Consider the following 27,450-nt stretch of genomic DNA (forward strand, 5'->3'; position numbering starts at 1 on the left):
TTTTGTTTCCAATCGGCTAGTCAAGAAAGTTGTTGTCATGTCAAAATTGAACATGTAGTTGTAGTGCAATTGCAGTTGCTGCAAGCATCTTGATGGAAGTAACTTGCACTACCAAAGAAAATGTTTCCTAGTAAATCACATTCTTGACCCATGTGGACCCACTTGTCATCAAGTGTGCTATGCCAATCAATCTAGCCATCCATCCCATAACGCACTCACAACCAACCGCCTTCCTATAGGAAGATTTAAAAGTATTAAGTATCCATGGTTGCTTTTTATCTGACTTGTAGTACTTTACATCCGTGCCACACTGCTATCTGGTGGTTTCTTTAGCTCCAAGTGTTGCATCCATAGCTTGTGATTTTAGTTTCTTGATATACAATGCATATCTCACTCTATGTGGTGGGTGATAAATTATGAGTTTCTCCACTTCTATGAATTGTTCCATGTTCGTTGCTTCATTCTTTTGTAATGTGGTATCCTTTACTTCTATTGTGCATTTTCCTCTGCATATCCTTATTGATTTTTTTTGTTTGGAGGTATTCCCGCATGCCTAAGTCGATCTAGAAAAATTAGGAAAAATCAAATTAAAAAAATGACAAGTCGGCTCGGAAAAGTCAAGTTGGCTTAGGAGGGTGAAGGGACGTGAAGGGTGAAGGGACGTTATTTCACACCATTAAACTAGTATATATAGATGACATGACATTTCATTTTCTCCACAAAGCAAGAGCAAGTCTAAGCAAGAAGAAAATCAGTTTTGAAGATCATCTTATCTATTTTTTATCTCTTTCTTGGCCACACAGGTGGAGAAGCAATTGATTGAACTTTTATCTCTGTTTGACTGAGTTGAATGGGCGTTGATTGAGTTGTTTGACCTTTGATTTGACCACAAAATTGTACATTGTTGACCACAAGGCTATAGTTGATTGAGACTTTCATTGCTTTTTTTAAACTATAACAACGATATTAATTATTTAAAACTGGTTGGGCCGAAACCAAAACAACCATCATTACAATATTCAGAATTCCTTTTAGTTGCAGCTCTCCTTTTCTTTACATAGGTGTAGATTTACTCTAGATTACACGATTGGGTTCCATGTAGCTTCTTCATCATTCTTTTTTAAGGCTCCTTGTGGCAGGAGGCATGACAGGTTTGCTTTTGCGTCTGCTTCCTTATTTGAGCCACGTAGAATATGGAAAAGGAGATAGGAAGAGAAGTCTTGGAGCTAGTATCTCAACCTTTGAAGTGTCTTGTTGAGCGCCGGATTGCTGAAGTGGTCCTACGAATTTAATATCTTTATCAAAATTTCTAAGCCCCTGAAGACTTGTATTTCCATAATACCTTTTTCACGTGCTATTTAATAGGCTTTTAGCAACCAAGGATTTCTGCATGGTTGTTGGTTCAATGTCCAAGTCCCCAGCTGAAACTATCTTCACGAATACCCTCCGAGGAGTAGATCACTCCGCCTGCTCCTGTTGTCCTTGGATTGCCTTTGGAGGCACCATCAAAAAAGATTGTTGTCTTACACTGTTTCCTCCACCAAGCTTGAAAATCTGAGTCAGCAAGTGGTGTTCTTTATCCTGTCTCGAAATATATAAGTTCCCATTCATTTTTTTCTTTCGGGAGAAGCATGTTATCGTTTTTAAGGGGATGATTGGCCACAGTCTTGAGGAGTAATGCTTTTGCTTTTGTTGCCACCTTCAAAGGGGAGTTCAGAATGCTTTTGAAGATCTGGTCGTTTTTGGCGAGCCATATTTTCCAGCAGACATATTTAGGTATTGCTTTCCAGATTTTGTTCCATGCTGTCTTTATTTGGGTCATGTGAGGATAACGCATTCTCTAGGTGCTAAAAAGGTTAGTTGCTTTGACTTGTGATGGGGGCAGAGACATTGAGGCCTTGAAGGATGTAGTCCCAGACTTCTTGAGCAAAAGAGCAATCCACAAACACATGCTCCATGGTTTCGTGGGCTTTGCAGCAGAGAGAACACCGATGTGGCCCGTGAATACCTCTTTTACTCAGATTGTCGCCAGTTAGCACTTTCCCATGCATTAATACCTAGGTGAAGAAATTTATTTTGGGGAGACCAAGAGGGTCCCAGACTTGTTTCCACACAGATGCGGTATGATTCGAAGTTTGCTGTGGTTGAAGGAAGGCAAATCCATGCCTTGCGTTGTAGATTCCAGTCTTTCGCCATCCCCATTTGTTTGTCAAATGCACATGAACCGGTGCCTGTTCCATTAACGCTTCTTCCAGGAGGGTCTTTTGACTGCGCATTTGATTTGGAACTCATGTGATTTCCCAATTTCGCCATTTTCCGGAGTCGTCCCATGTCGAGATATCTGCCAGGGTGAGGAATTCTTGTTGCATGAGCCAGTTCCTGATTTCTTTGATTGCTTCATTTTTGCTGAAAGGCGACTGTCCCATTATGTTGTCTTGCCACAACATCATGTTCTTTCCATTGCCAAGAATGCGATACAAGTTCTTTTGGAAGAAGTCTATCCCACGGTGGCAGAGATGCGATATCGACGTCCCTTTGATGTTGTTATCTATCTGAATGTTCCTTGGCGATGAGCCTTTTAGATATTTTTCCTTTATGACCTGATTGACAGGGTGTTTGCTCTTTGAGAAGAGGGTCCAAAGTATTTTACCTCCAAGAGCTAGATTGGCAAGGCCTGGGTCTCTTAATTGCAGGCCTCCTTCAGGGATGGGGCATTTAACTGTATCCTAATTCACTAGGTGGAATTTTCTTTGGTTTCCTCTTCCTCTCCATAGAAAATCCCTGATAAGTCTGGAGATCTGTTCCGTGATCTTCTTTGGAGCCAGAAAAAAGGAAGCCTGATAAATAGGCAGGGAGGACAAAACAGATTTTATAAGGATGAGTTTGCTAGCATTGGTGAGCCATTGACCTCTCCAAGCTGTAATCTTGGACTTAATTTTGCTTATTACCTCTTTCCACAACGATAATTTGTTAGGGCCTAGGGTTACCTATTGGTAACCAGAGATATTTGATTTTATCCCAAGAAGCGAATCCCAAAAAGCCTAAGGAGAGGGCTATTGTCTGAATTGCTTGTTGATCCACATTTCCACTCGTATATTGCATTTTTCCTTTTATTTATAAGAGTTCCTGATATGCTGCAGAATTTTTGAAGAATTCCACTGTAAACTTTGGCCATCTTGATGGAGGCTCCGCCCAAAAGAAGAGTATCATTTGCAAATAGTGCGTGATTGAGAGGCTCTAGCCCTTTCGTCAACCTGACTCCTGGAGTTGTCCTTGCTTTCTTTTCAGCTTTCAGTTTTCTACTTAACGAGTCTGCCATTAGAAAGAACAAGAAAGGGGAGAGGGGGCAGCCTTGCCTTATTCCCCTTGAGGCTTGGAAATAGTTTGCTGCCCTGCCATTAACTAAAGGAGCTATCCATGGCTTTTCAGTACAATCTTTAATCAAATTGACAAAGTTAGAGCTGAAATCAAAGGAAAGGAGGACTTTGTATAGGAAAGAAAGATTTACCTGGTCGAATGCGTTTGCCATGTCTAGCTTTATGAGCATACCTTGCTCCTACCGAAGATAGCTGGAATGTATGACTTCTTGCGCCTGTATTACATTGTCCAATATATGTCTCCCTTTGACAAAGCCGCCTTGGGCGGGAGAAATGAGTTACCCAAGCAGTGGCTTGATTCTATTTTCAGGATTTTGTATGATGCATTGTAGAGCGAGATTGGCCTAAACATGTCAAAAGTGCCCAGATTCACTTCTTTTGGTATTAATGCAAGGTAGGTAGAATTATTACTGCCTCCCACTTCAACTTTTTGATGAAAAGCTTTAATCATGCTCAGTAAATCAATTTTTATTATTTCCCAGTAGATTCTATAAAAATGAATTGAGAAGTCGTAAGGTCCAGGTGCCTTGTCTAGCTCCATGGACCAAATTACTTTACAGATTTCTTCCTCTGAGAAAGGTTTTGTAAGACTAGTGTTGTTCTCCTTGATTACCAAAGCATGAATGTGAGAGAGAAATTCAGAGATGACTTCTTCACTACCATTCCCATCCCTATTTATAGAGATTCTGGAAATGATTTCTTGTTGCCTTATTTCTTGACCTTTGAGCACAATCCCATCTGAGCAAGTGATTTTAGAGATATGATTTCGGGATAGCCGAGCTCTATATTGCCTATGCAAGAACGAGGTGTTTCGGTCTCCAGCTTTAAGCCACAGGCTACGAGACTTAAGCCTCCAAGTCTCTTCTTCTTGGCAGAAAGCGTGGAAAGATTTGATTTGGGCAACTTGTTCTTTTTCTAAATCTGAAGCAAAGATCTCCTTATTTTCCATATCCATTTGCAGATCTGTTAAAAATTGAACTGTCTCCTTTCTGTTGCTGGTGGGAGAATTTGAGGGTTCTTTAATCCATTTTTTCAGAGCTCTCTTGGTTATTTTTATTTTCTGCTCCCACACAAAGCCGAGAGATCTTGTCACAGGTGTGGACCATGCCTCCAGAACAATTTCCATGAACCCTTTTTTTCCTGACCAAAGCGGGTTGAATCTAAAAGGGATAGGGCCCAAATTTTCTTCCTCTTCCAGCTGTAAGAGGATAGGTTTGTGGTTTGAGGCTAGCTTTGGGAAAATTTTCAAGGAGATCAGTCTTTTTCCTAGCAACCTAGAGCTCTGCGCTAGGAAACGATCTAGTCGGGCAGAGATGTGTTTTGCCCCAACTCTATTGTTTGTCTAGGTATAAAGGCCTTTCTTCGGTTTGAAGTCAAGAAGATCCCAATGAAGTATTAGCTCCTCTACTAATGGAAGCATTTGGTCCCTGCCACTATTACCGCCTCTCTTTTCTTTTGGATCAAAGACGAGGTTGAGATCTCCAGCCACTATTATATTCTGAGGGGAGTAAATGTCTAAGAAATCAGACAAGGTCAGCTAGCATTCTTTCTTCTCTGTAAGGAGGACTGGGACATAAAGGTTGAAAAGAGAGATGGAGAGCTTACTAGATAGATGCCGAAGTTCGGTGTATATCCAATGTTGGGTCTCAAAGGAACTTTCTAATTGAAACTTGTCCTCTGACCACAATGTTGCTAGGCCACCAGAGGAACCTCTTGAACTAATGGCCTTTCCTGCATTTTTTTCCATTTTATTTTGCTGATCTCAAGAAGGGTTCCCCTTCAATCTTAGTCTCTTGGAGCATGAGGATATCGGGAGTTTCTATTTTCAAAAGGTCTTTAACTGCTTTAGCTTTCGCAGGATTCCCCAAGCCTCTGCAATTCAAAGAGATTAGTCTCATTATTTAACCGGAGTGGAGTGAGTTGATCCCCTTAGGGGGCCTTGCTCTAGTGTTTCTCCTGATAGACATTTCAATGGTGGATTGGCTGCCTTGCATTGTTTGCCTCTTTGCCTCTTCTTCCCTGGCTTCCTTATGAGATTTCCTCCCAACTCTTTTGGATGGTCTCTCAAATGTCTCATCTTCCGATGACCCAGAGGTTTCCGGAGGTTTTTTCCTTGTCATTTCTGCATAGGTAGGTTAGGAGGGAGTCAAGTTGGGTTGCTTCTATGTTCTTCTTTTTATGCTTCGAGTGAAGGAACTTGGCGTTCAATCTCCTCTATCTCTGATTTTGGAATTTTGTTTGGTGTGTTGAGGGTTTCGAATGGGTTTATTGAGGCTGTTGTCCTTTTGCTTCCGCTTGTACCTTTTCTGTTAAGGGAGCTCCAGATTCCGTCGGTGCCTCTTTCCCTTTGTTCTTGTTATTCTAGTGTTCCACGGAGACGCGTCCCCCAGGGTCGGGTGTGTGCACCCCTCGCATCCCACGCACCCAGGACAGGGGGACGTCTAGGGAAACGTTTCCCCACGTCCCCCTTTTGGGGAGACACGGTGAGACGCAGGGGGGACGTTTCCCTAGTGTGGGGGGCACGACTCCCCAAAAGGGGGACGTTTGGGTGTCCCCCCTCAATATGGGCTATGCGTCCCCCATTAAATTTGCTTGTAAACAATGATTTATGACAGGGAAAACCTAGTATTTGACCATATTGCCCTACTAATGCTATGCAAGTGACATTCTCCTTTATCTTTCATTTTCATCCTTTTACTTAAATTTTTAACATTACCATGAAATGACTCAGGATGTTTGAGAGTGGTTCCGACCTCATTGGATTTCATACGGAGAAAGTAGAATTTTAGATCTCACTCAAAATCCAGTAGGCTTGACAGTTTTTCAGGAATTCAAGATTCAATGGATTGCAATGTTTCCATTGCATTTTGTCATGTACAAGGGTATGGAATTTGTATTTAATCAAGAGCACCAAGCCCTCTTTGTACTTTATAGTGACTTTTAGATCCATCACTCCACTATTTTTGAGTTTTAGTTATATCAATTTACTATTCCAGTATTCTGATTTCAGTATCTAGTATAATTTATTTTGCTTAGTACTAATTAGATTCTAGAATGATGAATTCTAATTTTAAATCAATTTAAAATCTAGAATTATGAATGATGAATTTAATTTTTAAATCAGTGTAGATTCTATAATGGTGAATAATGAATAATGAATATGGATTGGAGTATTTCATTATTGAATCTCGTGGTCTATGGATGAATCATGTATGTATTAGTAAGGATGATGAGTATGGATCAATGTATTTCATTATTTAATTCAATTATGTATGTATCATTGTATTTATGCTTTCATTATTGAATATGAATTTGAAATATATATATATATATATATATATATATATATATATATATATAAAAAAGGAAAAAAATATATACCCGACGTCCCCCCCTCCCCCCTAAATTTCCCTAAAATTTGAGGGTACTCCCACACGTCCCCCTTGTGCGTCTCCCCGTCTCAGATTCTTGGTGGAACATTGTGTTATTCACCTTGGCTTGGACTGCTTTGTGCACTTGGGTCCATTTTTTTCCTTTCGACTTGTCTAGATCTTCCTCCTTTTTTTTTGCAGTATCTTGCGAAATGCCCGTATTGATGGCAATGTCTGCATTTGAATGGTAGCTGCTTGTAGTCTAACTCATGGATATAAGACCAGTGTGATATTGTTAACTTTACAGCGTTAGGTAACCCTATTTCCAAATCGACTTCGACGCATATTCTTGCACATGAGTACTGATCCCTTCTCTCTGCTCGATCTATGTATTTTCCCAGGGTGTTACCAATCGTTTCTAGTGACTTCGGGTTCCAACAGTGCAGTGGTAGATGAGGGAGGCGCACCCACACTGGAACTGCTGTCGGCACATCTTGTGTCGGATCGAAATCTGGTGACCATGAGTTTAAATACAGACCCTGAGGTCCCATGAAATATGGTCCATTCCTAAAAATGAGATTTCTGTCTTCTATCGAATAAAAAACAAAGACAAAATAGCCCTTACCAACCAGAAAACTGCTAATGCCTTCCTTTGTTAATGGTCGCCAGTTCCTCTGTATCTAAGCCTCGATAGCCTTGGGGGAAGTCCATAGCCCTGTAAATTGTTCGATGCCCTCTTTCAGCTAAGTTCATAACAGATCTGCAAGAATCTTCAGTGGGATGTTGTCAAGTTTCTTTACAAACTTGCGTTGAGTTTACCTTGGTGGGCGTTTACTACTATTACTGATCAACTTCCTGAAAGTAAGGATCTCTGGCGGAGGAGGGGAAGGAGGAGGGGCCTCGGGACCCCCTCCTAGGGCCATGGGGTGGTGGCAGATATTTTGCACCAGGGGTATGTGAGCGCAGATTTAAATTTTTCACTGTCGCTCCCTCTGCCTTGTAAGACAGAGTGGTAACTCTTCCATTGCATTTTGATTGCAAAGTTTAGAGGTGATTTTTGATAAAATTGACCAAGGTTGACTAGTAGAAGTTTGACTAGGTTTGATTGGAAATTGACTTGGATTATTGGCACAAATTTCTAGACAAAATTAATGAATTGTAAACCTTGTTGACTAATAATTTCTCCCAAAGAAAAGTTGTTGGGTTTTCTCCCCAGGTTCGGTTTCCTAGTGTAAAATTTGTTGTCTTTGTTGTACGTTGCTGTCTTTCTATGATATTTACTATTTTCGTTGCATTTACTTTTGATGTTTTCTGAAGTTCAATTGCTGAATGATATCAGTGGCATCAAATACCATGTGAAAATCATTAGGAAATAATTATCTAGCAAAAACTGTATTCTACTATTCAGCTTGTAGAAAATCCAAATGATGCCAAGTCTCAGAATGGAAGACAATTTGATGAGTGTTACCAATCTTCAAAAGAAAGCTATTGCAGGACCAGAGGGAGCTGAGGAGAAAGTTGTTATTTTTGCTCTTTTTGGCACTATTAGTAATGGTAGTGATATTTGGTCAGTGGATAATGGTGCTTCTAGGCACATAACATGTTTTCAAGATTCTCTCACCCATTTGACTGAGAGGGATTCAACATGGGAAGTGCAATTTGGAGACAATGCCAAGTATGTTGTGAAAGGAGTTGGGACAAATTTAGTTTAGTTGGGGTTTGAAGGTTTTATACATGAGTTATGTATTGATTGTACCAAGTCTGAAAAATAACTTACTCTCTATTTCAAAGTTGGAGAATAAATTATACAAAGATGCATTTGTAGATATGGTTAGGTTCTTGTATGGCCAAAGGGTTCAAGCATAGACTCAATAGGAGTGATTGGTATCTGAGAGGAAGGACTCGACAAATTATTAGGACAACTAGCTCAGGTATTGCTGCGCAAGGAGGAGAAGAAGAAGGATCTATCAAAGGGCAGGTGATTCATATGTCATGATTTTTGACACTATGCCTCCCAGTGTCCTGAGAAGAAAAGGAAGAGAAAACAACATGCATCAATAGTAAATGTTGATGATGATGAGGATAACCATCCACCTCAGAAGAAGTCACAAATTTGTTAGAAAGGGAGTTCACAAAATCTTAATAGTTTTTACCTTAATCAAGAGATAAGGACTTCTTATTTTTCTCCCTTTATTATTATTATTATTTTTATTTTTTCATCAACCTCTTGCCTTTGTATGTTGCCTTGGTTATAATTTTTATATCATGGCCTCTTGAATGGAGTTTGTAAAGAGGAAGAATAGGTACATTGTGGAGATTGCTAATGAAATGATTCTTGTAACAAATGTTAGGATTGAGATGTACAAAACAAGGTTTGTGGCAAGTGGGTTTTCCTAGAAAGAGGAAGTGGACTTCAAGGAGATTTTTTACTCTAATCGTTGTATTGTCAGCGTTCAAAGAAGGAAATTGTACAGATTGTTAGGATCTCCAAAACTGTGCCAGATGATCTGAAGAGCTTCCAATTCCGAGGGAGCAAACATTCAGGCAGTTCCAAGAGGATGTCATGAGTTGAGATTGTTAGATGCTCAAAGATGGTAGGTCTGTAAGAGTATGCCTTCTATGAAGGGACCATGCCAGACAAAATAGTATGCTTCAGTGACATAGGGAGCAACAATGCTAGAAGGACTTGTCTATGTGGAAAAGGAAGCAACCTAGATTACCACAGATGAATCTGCTTTAGTGTTAAAGGGAGTTGGTCTCAGATGTTTGAGATGAAAGATGTTGAAAATAGTACCAAGGAGAGGTGTTACTAGGATTTTATCCCTTTTAGCCTAGTGAGCACATTAATTACTTTTGTCTCAATGATAGTTATGAGTTATACTAATGTCATGGGTGGAAAAGGTACTTAGAAGTGTTGTACCATTTACTAAGTGTATTTTTCTAATATTAAAGCGAGGTGTAAAATCACTTTATGAGAAAAATTAGAAAAAATACACAACTTGAAAAAGGTACTAGGAGACTTTTAAGTGATGGGGCAAATGCATGAGGGGGGTCATTTGGGAGAATTGATCTCAACCACACATCTTGAGATTTGAGGATGAAATCTCAACCATTGGATCCTAGGTTTAGGGATTCAATCTTTTCCAAGGAGACAAAAGAGGAAAAAAGAGGCTCATTTTTCACTTCACATTTGAGAGAGAGCATGAGGAGAAGAGAGGAGAGGAGAAATTTTTATGGAGGAGAAATTGCAATAGAAGGAGGGCTCAATTTTCTAGGAGGAAGACTGAACTGGAGGCATGATTTTCTAGGAGAAAGAGGCAACACAAATTTCGAGAAATAACAACATAAAATTTGAGGAGTTGGGCACGCTTTTCGAGGAGATTTTGAGTGCGAATTTTGAGGAAGAAACTCAGTGCGAGACCAAAATTCAAGGCACGAATTTCGAGACAGTTAGCCACAGTGAATGCAAAAATCGAGGAGGATTTTAGTGACCATCTGGCATGAAAATTGAGGCAAAACAATCAACCTTCAACACAAAAATTGAGGCAACAATTTGCACAGATTTTGAGGCAGAATTCTAGGCACTAATTTTGAGGAGCTGGGTAGAGAATTTAATACATAAATTTTGGGCATGTAATTTTGTGAAAATTTGAATTTTTTCAGTGGGCACAAATTTCCAGAAGAGAGCGTTTAATGCTACAACATAGAAGGGAGATAAGTACTGCGTTTATTTTATGTACTTATTCTAATTTTCTCAAGCAATAAAATTCTCATTTGAAGACCTGTTTTCCCCAAGAGGCTGTGGGGTTTTTTTGGGGTTGGATTGACCAAAAATTAGTGTCTCAAATGTGTTGAATGCTTCCATAATTTTTGCATTAATTATCAGTTGAGAGGAAAATGAAAAATTAGTAGAAGCACTCTTTAATGTTTGCAATAAATGCACACTGTAATTTATATTAGCATGCCAAAACATGTGGGTTGGGCCTAAACAAACACATGCAAACTTTCAAACTGGGATAAAGGTGTAGATCATTAAATTTCCACAAAATATCTTGGCTTGATGCTTTATTTCTTGGGATTGGAGTTGTAGAGACCAAATGAGATCATCCTTGGATAGGGAAGTATATGGTTTAGATTTTGAGGAGATTTGGTTTGATGAACTACAAGTCTAGGGCCACATCGATGATTTCTAATCTAAAGAAGCTAAGTGATTCCATTTTAGATTAAGATTTGGTGGATTCCATGATGTACATGCGATTGGTTGGATCCTTGATATTTGCTTTGTAGTAAACAGCCTATCCAAAGTATGGTTGAGTTGAGGCATTTACATTGGGTTGCAACAAAACATGTGTTGAGTTACTTGTGTGATACAATTGGATATGGTTTGAGATGTCTCAAATGGTGAAGTGAGGCAATAGGGATATACAAATTCAAATTGAGCAGGGAGTGCGAAGGACAAAAAGAGCATAAGCATAGTAATAAGAATAATAACGATAAATTATGGAATTAGAGCTCTGTAATCGGGGGCACAATTGGTGTACTCGTCTACTATAGCATAAAAAAACACTTGTTTTGAGCAAGGCTTTTCTTTTATGAAGATTGCTAAGTATTGCATTGATATCTTGTAGCAAAACTTGTTTGACAAAATTTGGTTGACGAGGGATTTTTGTAATAGATTACATTCAAAGGGTGTTATGTTGATTGTTTGTAAAGATGGAACTTTGAAAATTTGCTCACGAAGGACAATTGGAAACAGACCTTAGAAGGCAGCAGAAATGCCATAAATAACTTGGTGAGAAGGCAACAATAGTTCAACAATACATCATTGGTTTTTGGACAATGATGTTCTTATGGAGCAAAGAACAAGACAGATCAACAAACCCTTCTCCAAAGGAGTTCATATTACTCTTTAGCATAAGTAGTTGAGGGATCTACAAAAAGAATAGGAAGTGGGGAATTGGCTGTTTGTACTTGGATAAGATTTGAAGTTTAGGAAGACATGGGATGTCCTGTCTTTAGCATAAGTAGTTGAGGGATCTACAAAAAGAATAGGAAGTGGGGAATTGGCTGTTTGTACTTGGATAAGATTTGAAGTTTAGGAAGACATGGGATGTCCTATCTAAATTGGAGAAGCTAGACACATGCTTGTACAAAGTAGGTCAATTTGATTGGAAGATTTTAAGTTGGGCATTGAAGCAATCAATGCTGACGTTGATCCAACACAGGTTTATGGAACATCCTTGTAAGCAGGTAAGATCTGCAGTTGCTTCTTGCCTCTGTGAGATCATAAGGATAACTGTTGTTGTCCCCCCCCCCCTCCCCCCCCTACATTGATGGCATTCTAAGATGGGTGTTATAGCTGATTGTGGAAAGCTTCCAAGGATTGCATGATATTGAAGACCTTGGCCAAAACCAAAATGTGTGTCATTATGCTTAATCTAGATTGTAGTGGTTTGATTTTCAAATATTCCACTCTTTCTACGTTAAAGAATATCATCCAAGCACTGTAAAAACTAGCATGCAAAATAGTTTGTCTATAGTTTTAGGTGATGATGATGCCATTTGCAAACACCTACGATTGAAGATGTTGGCTATTTGTAAGAAAAAGCAAGTTGTTTTACTTGCCACTCATGAATTTTTAGAAAGATTGATTGGGTGTAACCTTAAATGGTTCGAAGGCAACTAACTAAAAAGGAGCTAAATTCAATGGGGTTGCAGGTCACACGATATGTCAATAGGGGTAAGAACCAAAAAAGAAGCAAAATTGTCCATCATGGCAAGAAAGGAGCACAATTGGCCACTGGGGTGGAATTGGTAAAGGAAAAGATTTCTTGTAGTCAAATGGTGCTAAGGACAGAAGAACAGGGGGAACCATGGAGCGTGGAGTCCATGCCACACCTCATGCAGAAAACATGTCAGTTGATGAGGAATTGGTGAAAGAAGAAAGAGCTCGTGAATCACAATCTACAAATGTCGTTGCTTAAGAGGATGACAATACCATTAACACTCAAGATTTGATGGGTAAGCTGAATAGGAACTAAGAATTTGCAGGGGCTTGAGGAGACATAGTTTGTAGCAAAAGTATCATGAATCATCTCTTCTAGAGAACTCATCAAAGGCTCCAATGGCAGTATTGGGCGAGATGGTTGGGCATTCACATTATGAACCGACCAATGAAACGCATGTAGATATATTGGTTACAGGGCTTCCAAATGATAGTCAACAGGAGCACATTCAATGAAGGAGAAACTTTGGAGGCTAAAAGGCACAATATTAAAGAAGGACATCGAGCTTGAAGAATGGATGATCAAGAGTGTTGGGACAATTGTCAAGATTCTTAATATTGAGGATCAATTAAAACTCTTGATAGGGAAGCAACATAGACATGCTTTTGAGTTGCTTTTTGCAAAGAGCACGAGGGGAAATGTACATCAACCCTCTTTTAGCAAAGAGCTTGCAACACATGGAGTTCACAATTGTTGGAGAGTAGAAATGCAAGTAATGAGCAACTGTTCACATTATTGCTTGATCCACATAGGGGTAAGGTGATAAATGAAAGATACGAGGAAGCATGAATCTAATCTTGTGGATGTTGGAGCAGGATGGTAAGTATATCGAGATGTGAAATCAGAAATAAAAATTATGGCGTAGTGGCATCTCAGTTATAAACATAGTAACATAGTGTCAAGATGGTGGTTTGTTTCAGGGATTGCTAATGACTTGTGGGAGAGACACTCTCTAGGTGTTAATTTTCCAATGTTCTATATTGTAACAATCACTTATAACAATTATTCTTCCAATAACAATCAATTATCCAGTATATTTTCAATCTTCCAATAACAGTAAGCAATTATAGATAGAGTAATAAACCAAATGTGCAATAGAAGACAATCGAGAATAATAGAGACATAGAGATTTGTTCAAAGACCAAGGAAAAACGCCTCAAGGCGAAAAACCCTTTCCAAATTCTTCTTCTATTGGATTGTCATCAAATGTTCAACAGAGAGATACATAGTCCAAGTACATCAATAACTAGTCAAAGGTCAAAGCCTTGACTAACCAAATCAGCCAACCAATATCTAATACAATATGAGCATAAAAGTCAAATATTGTCAATATTCAAATCTGCAATTTTTGTCAAAGTCAACAACAGTTATTGTAGCCCTAACTAGTCCTTGGTCAATGGTCAAATCAACTCCAATAGATTCGGTCAACTAGTGAAAGAATGTGGCCTCCTTCCCTTAGTCAAACTCGGTCAAAACAGTCACAAAATTTGCCTTAGAAATTAGTCAAATTCAAAGTCAACCCTATGGTCAAAGTTGCCTCAAACCTATAGTGAAATGTGGTCAAAGTGCCAAAAAAATTTTGGCCTTATTTTTCTTGAATTCAACCTCCAAGAACAGATCCAAAACCCAAGTCAAAACAAGTCAAACCATCCAAATTCAAAGTTGGTCAAGGATGCCAAAACAAAAAAGTCAAGGTTGCCACAAATTTTCTCTCTCCTCTTTGCATGCATGAGCTTGGACCTTGCAATTTTCAAACCAAGTCGAACCTATGAAGAAGAATGTGCAATGTGATGTGATGCCGCGAAGTGATGTGACCTTAGGTGTATTTATATCTGGTTGAGGTGGACGAATTTCCTTTACCAGGCTGACTTGTATTTTTTGTGTCGTCATGGTTCCACATTAAAAATAATATTTTCCAATGTGCAAATTAAATTCTTTTAAGGGCTAGTAGGGTCTCCTTCGGGTGAGAAGGGCTTCCCCAAGGAGGGAATTTCTTCTTGAGCTGCCCATTTTCAACACCAGGAAGTCATGGACTGTAAAGGTGTTATGGTGATAGTTAACATTTATTATGATAGGGGTCCCCAATAGTTAGACTGGAGGAAGATTATGAGTTGGTACCCTATGAAATGGGAAACATATGGGAAAATACTTCTAGCCCGGGGTACAATGCAATTGAAGTGTTCAACCATTGGGAATGATAGATTCCTTATTGGGCAGTGGGATCCAAGTGGATTATCCCCTGGTTATGGCATGGCTTGACCAAGTAGGGGAGCACCACTGGGAGGAGAAGGCAGTATGGCAGAAACTCTTTTTGTGAGACTATGAGTATTACACTTATATGGATTGCTCCAAGACATGGCAACACATGGTAGTAGTACCGAGTTCAACAATGTTGAGATGATATGGCAGTTATGTGTTGAAGCACTCTACGGACTTGTTTGGGATCTTGTTATAGGCGTATAAATTGCTTGAGGACAAGAAATTTTGGGAAGGGAGGATTATAATGTCCCTTTTTTCAGACATTGGGGAAGGAGATCATCTCAATAGCTTGGGCTACAAATTAAAATTAATTAAGGGCTATGAGAGAATTAATTATTTAAAAGTGACTAAGAAAGAGAATATTAAAAGAAATCACTTTATTTAATAAAGAAAAATTGACCCATATTGCCCATGGTATTCTGATAAGCCATCATAATAAAAAGAGAAGCATGAGCTTATAAGGGGTATTTGTGTAAATGATTTGGTGAATTGTTTTTGTGGCTCTTTGAGCATTTGTTTGAGCATTTGTAGCCCTAAGTATGGATCATCTTTGAGGGTGAGACTATCCTCCATAGGGATCTAACTATTCACTTGTTTTGGTGTTGAAACACCCACCCTAGCTAGTCAAGAGGAAGAATCACTTAAGGTTTTTTCATGGTGCTTAGCGAGGAGAAGTGAGGTTTTGGGGTGAGTGTTAGAAGGTTGTAGCAACATTCATTGCAGACAAGGTCGTCCAACGAGAGAAGGATTCTAAAGATTGAGTGTCTCCAACTTATCTATTGTCAGGTTCCTTTTAAGTGAATTTGATGCAATTTCCTCCCCAGTAATAAATAAATAAATAACTGGGGGTTTTGTAGTGAAATTTGTCTATGAGCTTTATAGTACACATTTTCTGAAGAAATTTTATAGAATAATTTATGAGAAAATAAATAATTAAAAAAAAGGTATTACAAGGAAAATTTGAATGCAAAATATATTTATCCATAATAGAATTCAAATATTTCAAATTTCGAACATTCTCATCCTCAACTTGTGTGCTTTGAATGTGCTTTGCGGGGCCCTGCAATCTTTTAGCAAAACCAACATTGCTGGAATTATGCTTGTGGCTAGGGTTTATCGAAATAATGACTTGCTCTCATTGAAGACACGTTAACTTGTAATATGAAGTTTTCACAGTATGAGAGCACTTCAAAGCCTTCAACTTGTCATAGTTGAGCAACTTCCACCATATAGCAACATCTTCTTTTAAACCGTAGTGTATCCATAACTCCACTTTGACATAATGATTTCATTTCATGTATGTATTCTTCAATACTAGGACCATCAACTCTTTGTGGAAAAAGCATGTTGTGAAGACTGGAAAATGGAACCACGGTTTTGAAAAAAAACTTACTTTTTAATGGAGCTCCTCTTTGTGGTTAGGTATTTGGGGTGGCAATTTGAAATGGCCACAACTTTCTCAATATGGCTCAAAAGTAGGTCATATAATATGCCAAATTGAAGCTGGTTTTGTTTCACTTGGATTTAGTTTGGCTTTAGTTAGGGCAACCTGTGAAAAGTTATATGCTATGCAATACCTAAAACAAAGTCATGACTCCCTAAGATGTTTGATTTTAAATCAATGATATTTTCACTCTCTAGACTTTAATTCAATTGATTTTTTTGAAATTGGGTAACTTTTTCTATAGGAAGTTGAAACTCAAATCTGCATTTAGTTTCTTCAAGTTCTACACAGAAAGTTACAATATACCAACCTAGATCCATCTTAACTCTGGATCTACCAATTGTCGAGAGGGATCAAATATCATTTCACTCTAAAAGAGGTTTGCACCTCACGAGATTTGATCCCGCTCGACACTTGGTAGATTTGGAGTTAAGATGTATCTAGAGTGGTAGGATATATGTGTGTGTGTTCTTCCATAAGAATACCATTTACCAAACCATGGGTTGTCCAAACTTGGAGACCAAAAATTGGCAATGGTAAATCGACCATTTTCACCTCAATTTTTTTTTTTTTTTTTTAAATTTAAATTTAAATTTTATTTTTATATAATTTGATAGAGTCAAAATGTTAAATAGGATAGAACATGTCATTATAACATCTCTTCCATACTGGGCTGGAGAGTGCTTATCAGTGCAATTAGTTTCAAGCGTAGTGGCTCTATTTTTTCCCTCAAAAAATCTGCCAAAAAATTCATTTCATTTTTTTTGCCTAAGAAAGATATCTAATACCACTTGTAGTAAACCTTGTTAGATAAAAGTTATAAACCATTAACTTCATAATATGCATTGATGCAAGAATAAACACAAGAATATAGAGAACTTTTAAGGTAAGGTAACACTATTGATTGTTTCCTCTTGAAGGATCACTCCACAACCCATGCTTGCTAGAGTACAATACTAAACATGTCCAATACACAGATACTACCCCTCATTATAGAGTCTATTTATCAACTACCTACTACCAAGTGGGCCTTATTCCATGATTATGGTTACATTACATCAATTATTTCTCTTGGGTACCTCCCTAAGTATTACATATTCTCCGTAGGTACGTTACACGTCCATTTTCTTTTGCAACATTGAATCTTTCTTAAAAATGACATAATCTTACGATGGTCTTGTATTTTATTCGGTCATAATGCTGATAATTTGTTGTGTTTGAATTTTAGCTTATTATAGTGCATTATACACTTTTAGTATCCAGTTTTACGGTTTACCTTTTCGTATTTCTCATGTAGAACATGTACTCATAAGAGATAATCAAAAGCCCTTAGATCCTTAGGCCTTGCCTTCCTCTTGTTCCATGCTTCAACAGCGTATTATTGTGCAACATTACATTGAGTAACTCTATCTTGGGCATATGCTGCAACTTCATTTGCCTCACCCCTTAAAACAAACTCAGGAATTTGACACCATTTTCCAACTTGATCCCTTTGTAAGTGCAAAGGCTCAACCCTTTGGAAGCATATTCGCCCCCATTGTCAATAACTTTGGTGGCGTCCAACTTTTGTAGAAAATAAACAAATCTTTGAATGAAAAGTCATTTTTGAAGGTAATAAAGCACTTTCCTCCATTATGCAACCTGCAACATTTGCATCAGTCCATAATTATCTGAGTTGATGTCATTTGCCCTCTGATTCTAGATATTATATCGTTTGCGAAAGGGTGCCTGTGCTGCTTTCCTAATTTTCACCCTTCTATAAATGCCCAATGTCATAAGCATTTTCTACTGCCCAGTATTTCCTTCATCTCACTGACATTTGTGCACTCACATACCAAAACCTATGATATCTAGTGACAGCATCAACATCAACCACAACTTCCAAAGCCACTTCCAGAGCTCCAAGTAAAACTTGTACAGGTTTCCATCCTTCTGGCAACAACTTTACCAACCGCACCCTTGAGGATGAAATCATCTAAGCAAACTTTTGGTAAGATAAGGCATCTTTGTATGCACCGTTTGGTATCTGTAGAAAGACACCCCCTTTGTGCTATCTTATTCTTGTTATCATCACTGAAAGTTATATTTATCCTTTTTGAAAGTTTCGTACCACACAGACCATGTCTTATTAGCTGTCATGTGCCCAGTTTCTCCTAACTCAGGTCATCACATTTTGGAATAGTTGCCATTTTAATCGCTGAGATTGAGAATAAATCAACTGAACCACTTCATACAACAACGTTTGCTTCATCCTTCTCAGCATCCAGCTTTGGACATCCTTTCTTTATAATTTTCTTCTTTTCTAAAATGACAGTACTTGATTCTTGTGTGTTTGGCTTTCTCTTCACGGATTTTGGTTTGTGTTGGTGATGACATGAACTGCCCTCTCCTTTTTTCTTTTCTTTAACCTTTTCCCCTAATGAATATAAAGCTGCAGATGCAGATCACTCTGAGACTAATCCATCATACTTTCTCCTGCATAAAGGTTGAATGCGCCTTTTGCAAGGGCAGACCAGACTGTGTTCTGAAAGCTACAACCAAACTTTCATGATACGTTGGCAAACCATAAAAGAGAGCTGTCGCAACTCGCAACATCATCTGTGATTTTTGAACCCCATGCTACCAACTGCTCCATGAGTGGTTTAATTGGTTAATATACGTCCCCATACTCTACAGACTGTGATTCTTTCATCTTCATTTGAAGAAACCTTGTCTCCAGTGAAGTCTAGTCCCCATGATGAAAGTCACTTTATCAACATCAACAATGCCAACAACATCTACTGCAGTTTCCAAGTCCATTTATGGCACATCCCATAAATCTTGTATTGATCTCCGTCTGTCCTTCCTCTAGAAAAAACTTTTCAATATGCACCTGAGATTGCAATCAACTGGATTGAACTAGATATTAGATAATCAAACCTTCATCAGTCATCTTATTGCCCTACACTCTGTGACTTATGCATCTTTATCCGAAAGGTCTTTGGTCTCACATGAAGTCTGGAGTTGATATCCTTGTTATTTGTACCTACCAACTGGCCAATCCCAAGCCTTTTGAAGTTTTGGCATTGCTCACATGTAGGTCCATTTTCTCACTTAAATTAAGAATAATGCGTGTGAGACTCTAGAACCTTATTGTCTGGTTGGCTTAGACTTTGCCTCTCACAATCCTGATCAGGTCCTTAATGACATTTCTCTCTAGGGATTTTGTTTTTGTGTTGGGGTCGGCATGATCTTGCCCCCTCCTTTTCTTTGTCATAACTCTGCAGATGGAGATCACTCTGAGACCAATCCAACATACTTTATCCTGACTTCTTTCTCCAACAAGGTTGAATATACCTTTTGCAAGGGGAGACCAATCTGGTAACCGACCCATCACAACCATCATGTCCATCCAGGTTCCCAGCATCTGTATCCTCAAGATGTTGCACTTTCACAGCAGTAACATGACCACACCACAAATTACAATTGTGGATGTCATCCTGAACTGCAGTCATCCTTTGTCGACACATACCTGCATTGCTGCTTCTATGTTTTCTGGATCCCTGTAGACTTACGTCGTGCTAGTGCCACTGTTGTCGTGGATGCTTGGAAGTCCTGAAATCTGGTTCTCACTCATCTGCCAAACCCGTTTGAGGGTGCTGTAAATCAATTGTTCACAAATCTGTATAACCAGCAGCTTCATGGTTGCTACAATCCTCCAAATCTCTTTCAATAAACACTGCAAAATCTTCTGCAATAGATATTTAGACAAAAAGTGAAACTCAGTACCAACTTAAACATTCAGATTGCCTATTTCTAACAGATTTCCATTTTTGAAAAGTTATGTTTGTTTTGCTAATCTTTTTTTGTTTAATAATTTATATTGTTATATAAGCATTAGGTTTTCACATTATACCTTATACATACTTTTTTAGCTGCTTTCATTTATTTAATGTGCTATTTACTAGCAAGGCAACACATTGATGGATATACATCTAAATTGTCTAGGTGAGAAGGGCGTTGGAAAAAGTGGAAAGCCACTCCATTACAAGGGAAGTTTTTTCCATAGGATCATTCCCAGCTTCATGATTCAAGGTGGTGATTTCACTCTTGGAGATGGCAGAGGGGGAGAGTCAATCTATGGAACTAAATTTGCTGATGAGAACTTCAAACTCAAGCACACAGGACCAGGTATGCTAATTTACTTTTTTCCTTTTCTTATGACATTAGTCTGCTACTAGATGAGTGCACAGGTGCCAAGTAAAGGACGTGTGTAAATAATACATACCAAAAAGAGTAGAGGAGATATGCTTCAACATTTCTGATACAAAAAATATGCTACTATACATAAAAATGTTTGAAACACAGAAAATATGAAATTTTGCTCTGGGACCACAGCAGGCATGGATCTCATTGAACGCGGGACCTAGTGGTGTCCTTAGATATAGAGAAAGAAGGTTTCTCGAATTTTTATTGTATTGGAGACTGCAAAAGTGGTTTTAATTTTGTGTTTTTGTAGAAATGGTAGGAAAATCATCAAGATAATTGTAGGAATAATCTCTATCTCTGTGTTCTCATTTTATTTGATTTGTTTCTTTTCTGAGATGTCATGAAGTTTGGATGATAACAAGCTAACGGTGAAGGCTTATTTTGGTTTTATGGGGTTCATTGTTTGTTTTGTATTTGTAATGCAAATATGTCAGGCTCATAGATATTTCACATTTGTATGCGAACATATTTCGTGGCGAAACTCTGACATCTGCTATTGCAAATAAGAGACATTTTCTCCTTGTTTTCAGTAAGTGAGTTTATCTGCATTATAGTAAAATGTGTGGCTTTGGTACATGTTATCTTCATACATTTGTGCCATGCCATTTGTCAAAATTGAATTGCACATGTCCAAAATTTTACAGGTCGTTCTATGGCATATCCCAGACTGATATGAGGCTTAAGACAATTATGAATTAGTCACTGAAGTAAATTCTTGGACCCAAACCTCATTTCTGGTAAACTTGAAGGTTAAGACTTCTCAAATTGCTCACTTTGAACCAGGTTTTATTGGACAGGCAGTTTACATTAAGCAACTACCCTATACTAAGTGGGAAAAGGTTGACCTGAAGTTAGATAGGGATTATAGGATCAGCATAGTATACTTCTAAGTTCTGGCAAGGCAGATGAATGTGAATGTGCTGTTATTTCGTGATACATGCATCATTCTCTTCTGCTTGTTTTTGACCTCAGCTATTTTGTCATTTTATGGGGCCTACATAGAGCAATTTGACGACCTCTTATGCAAATTGACTTGCATTAATGTCATCCTGGACAGCTCACGGTGGAGTTATGATGATCTTTGGGCTTTCAGTTCACTTTGGCCTTTAGTATAGGATGACTTACTGCCAACTCGTGCAATTTACAAGATATATTTCCTAGGAGTCTTGTTCCAAGGAAATTTTGCTGCACCCCTCTGTCCTGGAATGCTAGCTTCTTTAATGGTTTTTCTTGAAACAATATTATATGGTTCAGAATAACTGACCCTTCAATAGACAATTCTAGAATCTAACCCTTACTTTATTCCCTTTTCAACCTACTACGATGTTTTGTCATGACCTGATTAGCTCTGTCAGTTGTCCAAGAGAATCTCGTGTAGGGATGAAATCTGTCTAATACCAGTAGTTCAAACCTTGTTTTTAATCCAATATTTTACTGCATCCTCTCATTCATCATTATAATTGAGACATCAGCTTATTGTTGTAAGTGCATTAAGTGGCAAGTTAGTTTAAAGTCCTTGTGGTGGTTTTGTTCTGCATGATGCTTATGGCTGAATGGTTTGTGGTTATTGGTTAGGCATCTATTTGTGTGTGTACAATGTTGGTTGCAACTTGCATCTTCCGTGAATCCATAAACCTTACACTGAACCTTGACTTGATGGAATGGCATGGACCAGGGTGGTATTGTGGGAAATTGGATATTTCCTTAGCATATATTTGGACTCACAACAATCTAGTTGGGCATTATCTTATACACAAAGCAACCATCATTTGGGTGTTCTTTCAATTAAATCGCAGTGATCTCATTGAGCATTGTCATACACACATCGTTGTCCTCTAAGTTGCACGAAACGGGGAAACGGAAACGAGTTTCCGAAACGGGAAGCGAAACGAAACGCGACCTCCCCAAATTTTGGAAACGGGGAAACATGAATATATATAATAATATATATATATATATTAAAAAATATTTAAAAATTATTATTATATATATGTGCAATCATAAAGCATGAATGATACATTTACATTATATGATTATAATTTATTACATTTAAACATTAAGATTAAATTTACATCACATTTACTCATGAGTCATGAATGATCACATAATGAAAATAAAAATATAGGAAAATCCAAAATCAGCCTTTATTTATATTAGTATATGAGGCTGCAAGTACAATAAAGACTATAAGGCTACAAGAACTATAGAGACAAGTCACAAAAGACTAATCCTCATCAAAAATAGAAGCAACACAATGCTCAACAGTGGATGGTAGTGCTGAAGAAGATGATGCACCAATTCCACTATCAGATTCGGCCTCAATATTCAGGGCAGCAAGAGAGAGATCCAAATCAGGATTTTCTGCATCCACATCCCATTCTTTAGAAGGACCACTGTTGTATTCTGGACCCCTACGAGATGCAAGGCGAAGGTTGGAGTGCACATAAACAAGATCCTCTTCTTTCTGTGAGCCCAACCTATTGCGCTTCACAGAATGAATAAAACCATAAGTGCTCCAATTCCTTTCTGCTGATGAAGAGCTTGCCACTTGTGAAAGAATACGAATGGCAAGGTTTTGCAAATGTACACCATTTGCTCCATGACAAATCCACCACCTAACTGGATTCATGGTGCTTCTCTCCTCCATCCCGGAAAAGGTTTCTAGAACATCCCGGAAACCTAAAAAAAATTTAAAAACAAATTAATTTTTTTTTTAAAAAACAACACATAAATTTGGGGAAACGTGGCTCGTACGGCCTGGAAACGCGTTTCCAGCCGTACTGTCACGTTTCCATTTCGGGAAACGTGGAAGTACAGCCGGAAACATGTTTCCAGGGCGTACGGTACGCGTTTCCAGGTTTCGTTTCGTTTCCCGGGAGGAAACGACCCCTAGGGCCACATTTCCTGCAACTTAGGTTGTCCTCCATATGCTTCCTCAACTAGAGGACAAAATATTAACTACATATGTTTGTTTATAAAGGAGGGTGAAGCGAATTTCCAAGAGTAGGCTGGGATGTTATGTTAAGCCAGTTGGTCACTTTGATGACAATTCAACACACAGTTGTAAACAAAGAAATAAATCACTAAGTAGCAGCCTGGTGATGAACTGACACACTAGATGCTGTTGGGTGATGCTCTATGCCACACCATTGCAACATCTAGTGTTTATATATAGCATGTTGGCATAGTAGACAAGACAAACAGATTCTTGGGGTTGATTAGACTAGCAATTTTATCTCTGTGCAAATGATAGAGAGTCCCTATGCCTGCCCAATGGTCTTGGAATGAGGTAAAATGCTAAATATTAGAAACACGATCTAGCAACTGAGGTGGGAAAGAAAAAATATGCAGATAATTCTCTAATATCCATCATTGATTCCCTTTGAGCTCTTAATGAATGTTCTCGGGTTTTTAGATGTTGGGGGTAAGAGTAAACCAAACTATGCATCACACAATGGTGCTCTATTCTCCACCATTGATTTCCTCTGAGCTCTGAATGAACAGTCTGAGGTCTTTAGTTGTTGTGGGCAAGATGAACAAGGTTGAAGAGTAAACCAAGCTATATAATCCACTAATTTATAGTGAAATTTATTCATTAAACCAATAACTTGTAGCAATTACACAAACAGTGCATTCACATGGCGATTGGAGACACAATGAACAGAATGTTTTGCCTTGGAAAACCAAATAGGAAAAACAACATTGGAATGTGTGACTCAGTCTCTATTCTTGATAAATGCAGGGTTAAAATGCAGTCACATGGCCTCCCCAGGCCATTTAACAATCTGCATTGTCAATATTTTCTGTTGCATCCTCTACTACTCTGCCAAAAGACCCTGTGTGAGTCAATTTGCCAAAGAATATAGGCAACACTGGGATAGTTGGAAGGCTAGGTGTCCCTTCAAATGCTCTTCTCTCATCCTTTGCAGGCAACATTCCTCCTCAAAGTTCCACACGTTCTTGTCTTATTTTCATCTTGGGCTTGCATTGCCGTTGTTCAACCCTCAATTGTGTCCAATGCGTATGTGTTCTGAGTCTCATTAACCATTCATTGTTTGTTTGGGATCCATTCTGGATCACACCTCTCCATTGAGAGGATCTTGCCCTCCAAAAGCTTCCAAGGAAATCAAACTATTAAATCAATGTGCCTTCCTGTTTGTTTCTCCAGAACATGGCTCTCAACATTGGCTCTTGGCAATAGCTCTGGATCTCCCTCTTGGCTTTGACTTCTGACTCTAGTTTTGGCTATGTTTCTGACTTTGGCTTCTGGCTTCTATTGTTCCCACAGTATACAAGTTTGCTCATTGATTCCCTCTAATGAGCAATATTTAGATTTTGGAATTCTTTGATCAGAATCCATTCCTATCTTTGATGTGCAAATCTCTTTCATCCTCAGACTTAGTGATGGTTTGTCTTGGCACCAAATAGAGACCAAGATGAATTCTGGTATTTGAAATCAAGTCCCCACATTTCAATCAACTGAGATCTTTGTCCTCAAAAACTCATTCCTTGTCTTCAAATATATAGTCACAGCCCTTCTAAACAACCATTCCTCTGCTCATTGAAGATCCATATACATATACGTGTTACAACAATAATAACACGTCCACACTGACTGTATACTCTATTCCTTGTTTAAATATTCTCACCCATATTTTCACCCATTACACGCTCAATTAGTATTTTTGTATCCATTACAAGAAAGCAGCAATCAATATGCCATCCCAGAACAAATCAACTAAGGGAAGTGTGGACTGCCTTCTGCCAAGATCAATTGCATAGCAATTCAAATTTCCTTTTTCTTTCCAGCGTTGAAACAATCGCGGGCTTTTGTTTCAATGAAGGCTTTAATTTCATTCATGCGTCATTTAGCCCTTTTAATAATGACCTTTGAGAAGGAAAGCATGAAGGGGAACAAATTCTTTTCATGAATGGAATGGTTTTGAAGGGGAGATGGTTGAGAGTGTTATGTGTGGAGGGCATATGGAGCATCTCTTAGTAGTACAACTTGACCTTGGGAGTGTTATGTAAAAATTTAGTTAATTTCAGGTTTATTATTTAATTTAGGTTTAGTTAGGCGAAAGGGCACGATCATAAGATCATGCCCTTTCCTAAAGGGTGTCCATGGCGATATATAAGCCAGGCATCCCCACTGTAAACATCATCATCTGTCTATTCATTTATTAATAAAGTATTTTTATATATATTTCTGTTATCCGGAAGTTTTACACTTCATCTGGTATCGGAGCAGTTCGTTTTGCTATCCAACTGTGCCCACCATCTAAATTCCACAGCCTTCCGTCCGTCCGCTGCCCACAGACTTCACCTTCGACCGTAGCCAGCCGTTAAAATTACTGTCCGCGTCCCCCGTCGCCGCTGCGTCTGTCCCATACACTACTGTCCCATACACCACCATCGACCCAGCCTGCGGTTACGGTGATATTCGATATAATTGCCAGGCTGTGGTGTTATTCCATATGGTTTTTTCGAATACGTGACTGTTCAGAGTTTAATGACATATGCAAAAAATAATTATAACTAATAGCCAGCCTGCGGTGTTATTCCATACGATTTTTTGAATAAGTCAAAGGGCTATATATATATAATTATATTTTATATATAAATATTTATATAACGTTAATTTATATATATTATATATATCATATATATATAATTATATTTTATATATAAACATTTATATATAATTATATTTTATGTTATATATAAAATACATAATTTAGTTATAAGTTTTATATATATATATATAAAAAGTTAATTTAATTAATTAAAATTATTTTAATTAATTAAAATTTATATGTATATAATTTAATTAATTAAAAGTTATATATATATGTTAATTTAATTAATTAAATTTATTTTAATTAATTAAAATTTATATGTATAAAATTTATTTTAGATAATTAAAAAAAAGGGAGGAAAAATATTTTAGCTGGCAAATAAATACACGCCCCCGCAAACCCGCTCAATGTCGACAATGACAATGGCGGATTTCCAAAAAAGGTTGTTGCATGTAGAGCATAAGATAAATAACAACCACGACGAGGTCAGTAAAAGATTAAATGAAGTCGAGAGCAAGCTGGGGGAGCAAGCGGACAAAATCAAAAATCTTGAAGATACGACAAATCGAATAGAGATAAAAATGGAAAGTCAACATGTCCAAACGGAAGTAAACTTCAAAGAGGTCTTAACAATGCTAAAAGTTCTGTGTAAAAGGTCGAATTGTACGCCCGAACAACTACTGAAAGAAGGTGAAGAGAATCAAGAACACGTCTCGTCGGATTCAACTAAGTCCACAGACTCTCATGACAAGGTTGAATCCCCAAAAAAATCAGTGACACCCCACCAAGAAGCAAGTAACACAGTCTTTACAAACAAGCAACTCTGGGATAACTTTACCAATCAACACCCTTTTTTTGCTCAACCAGTAGCAACATACAGCGAAGGGCAAAGGTCGAGATGCCTAAATTCGATGGTAACGAAAAAAACAATGTTGCATGGATAAATAAAGCAGAAGAATACTTTGAGATATATGACATCACTGACGATGACGAAAAGCTCAGACATGCATCCATGAAAATGGAGGGAGAAGCATATAACTGGTATATGTGGTGGAAAAAGACCACACACGTCATTAGCTGGAGGAGATTTAAAGATGCATTCTTCAAAAGATTCCAAGGTGTAAAGGAAGAAGAGTTCTTTTCAAAACTCATCAAATTACGACAAAAAGGAAGTGTGGACGAATACACTCAAGAATGGGAGACCTTAGTAACACGAGTACCTGGGTTATCAGAATCTCGTCTAATTTAGTCATACATCTCGGGACTCAAAACCCATTTACAAGCAGAACTTGAGATGCATGATATTACATCTATAGAAGAAGCAAGACGAAAAGCAAAAACAACCGAAAAGAAATCCGAACCAATATTTTGGTCAACAGTGGAAAA

General features: G+C 38.1%; 1 protein-coding gene across 2 annotated transcripts in view; it reads left to right on the plus strand.

The window, feature by feature from the left end:
* Positions 1-27,450, plus strand: part of LOC149152255 (peptidyl-prolyl cis-trans isomerase CYP19-4-like) — a 73,963-nt gene that overhangs the window by 27,863 nt on the left and 18,650 nt on the right. For both annotated transcript variants that reach the window (XM_089445993.1, XM_089445992.1), the window contains one exon: positions 20,225-20,407. In XM_089445993.1, the coding sequence (XP_089302119.1) occupies positions 20,225-20,407 (183 nt within the window). The remainder of the gene's footprint in view (positions 1-20,224; positions 20,408-27,450) is intronic.

The sequence above is a fragment of the Pinus tabuliformis genome, chromosome 9, assembly GCF_031772625.1.
Source record: "Pinus tabuliformis cultivar Carrire ecotype Pingquan chromosome 9, CPIR1, whole genome shotgun sequence".
NCBI classification, from domain to species: domain Eukaryota; kingdom Viridiplantae; phylum Streptophyta; class Pinopsida; order Pinales; family Pinaceae; genus Pinus; species Pinus tabuliformis.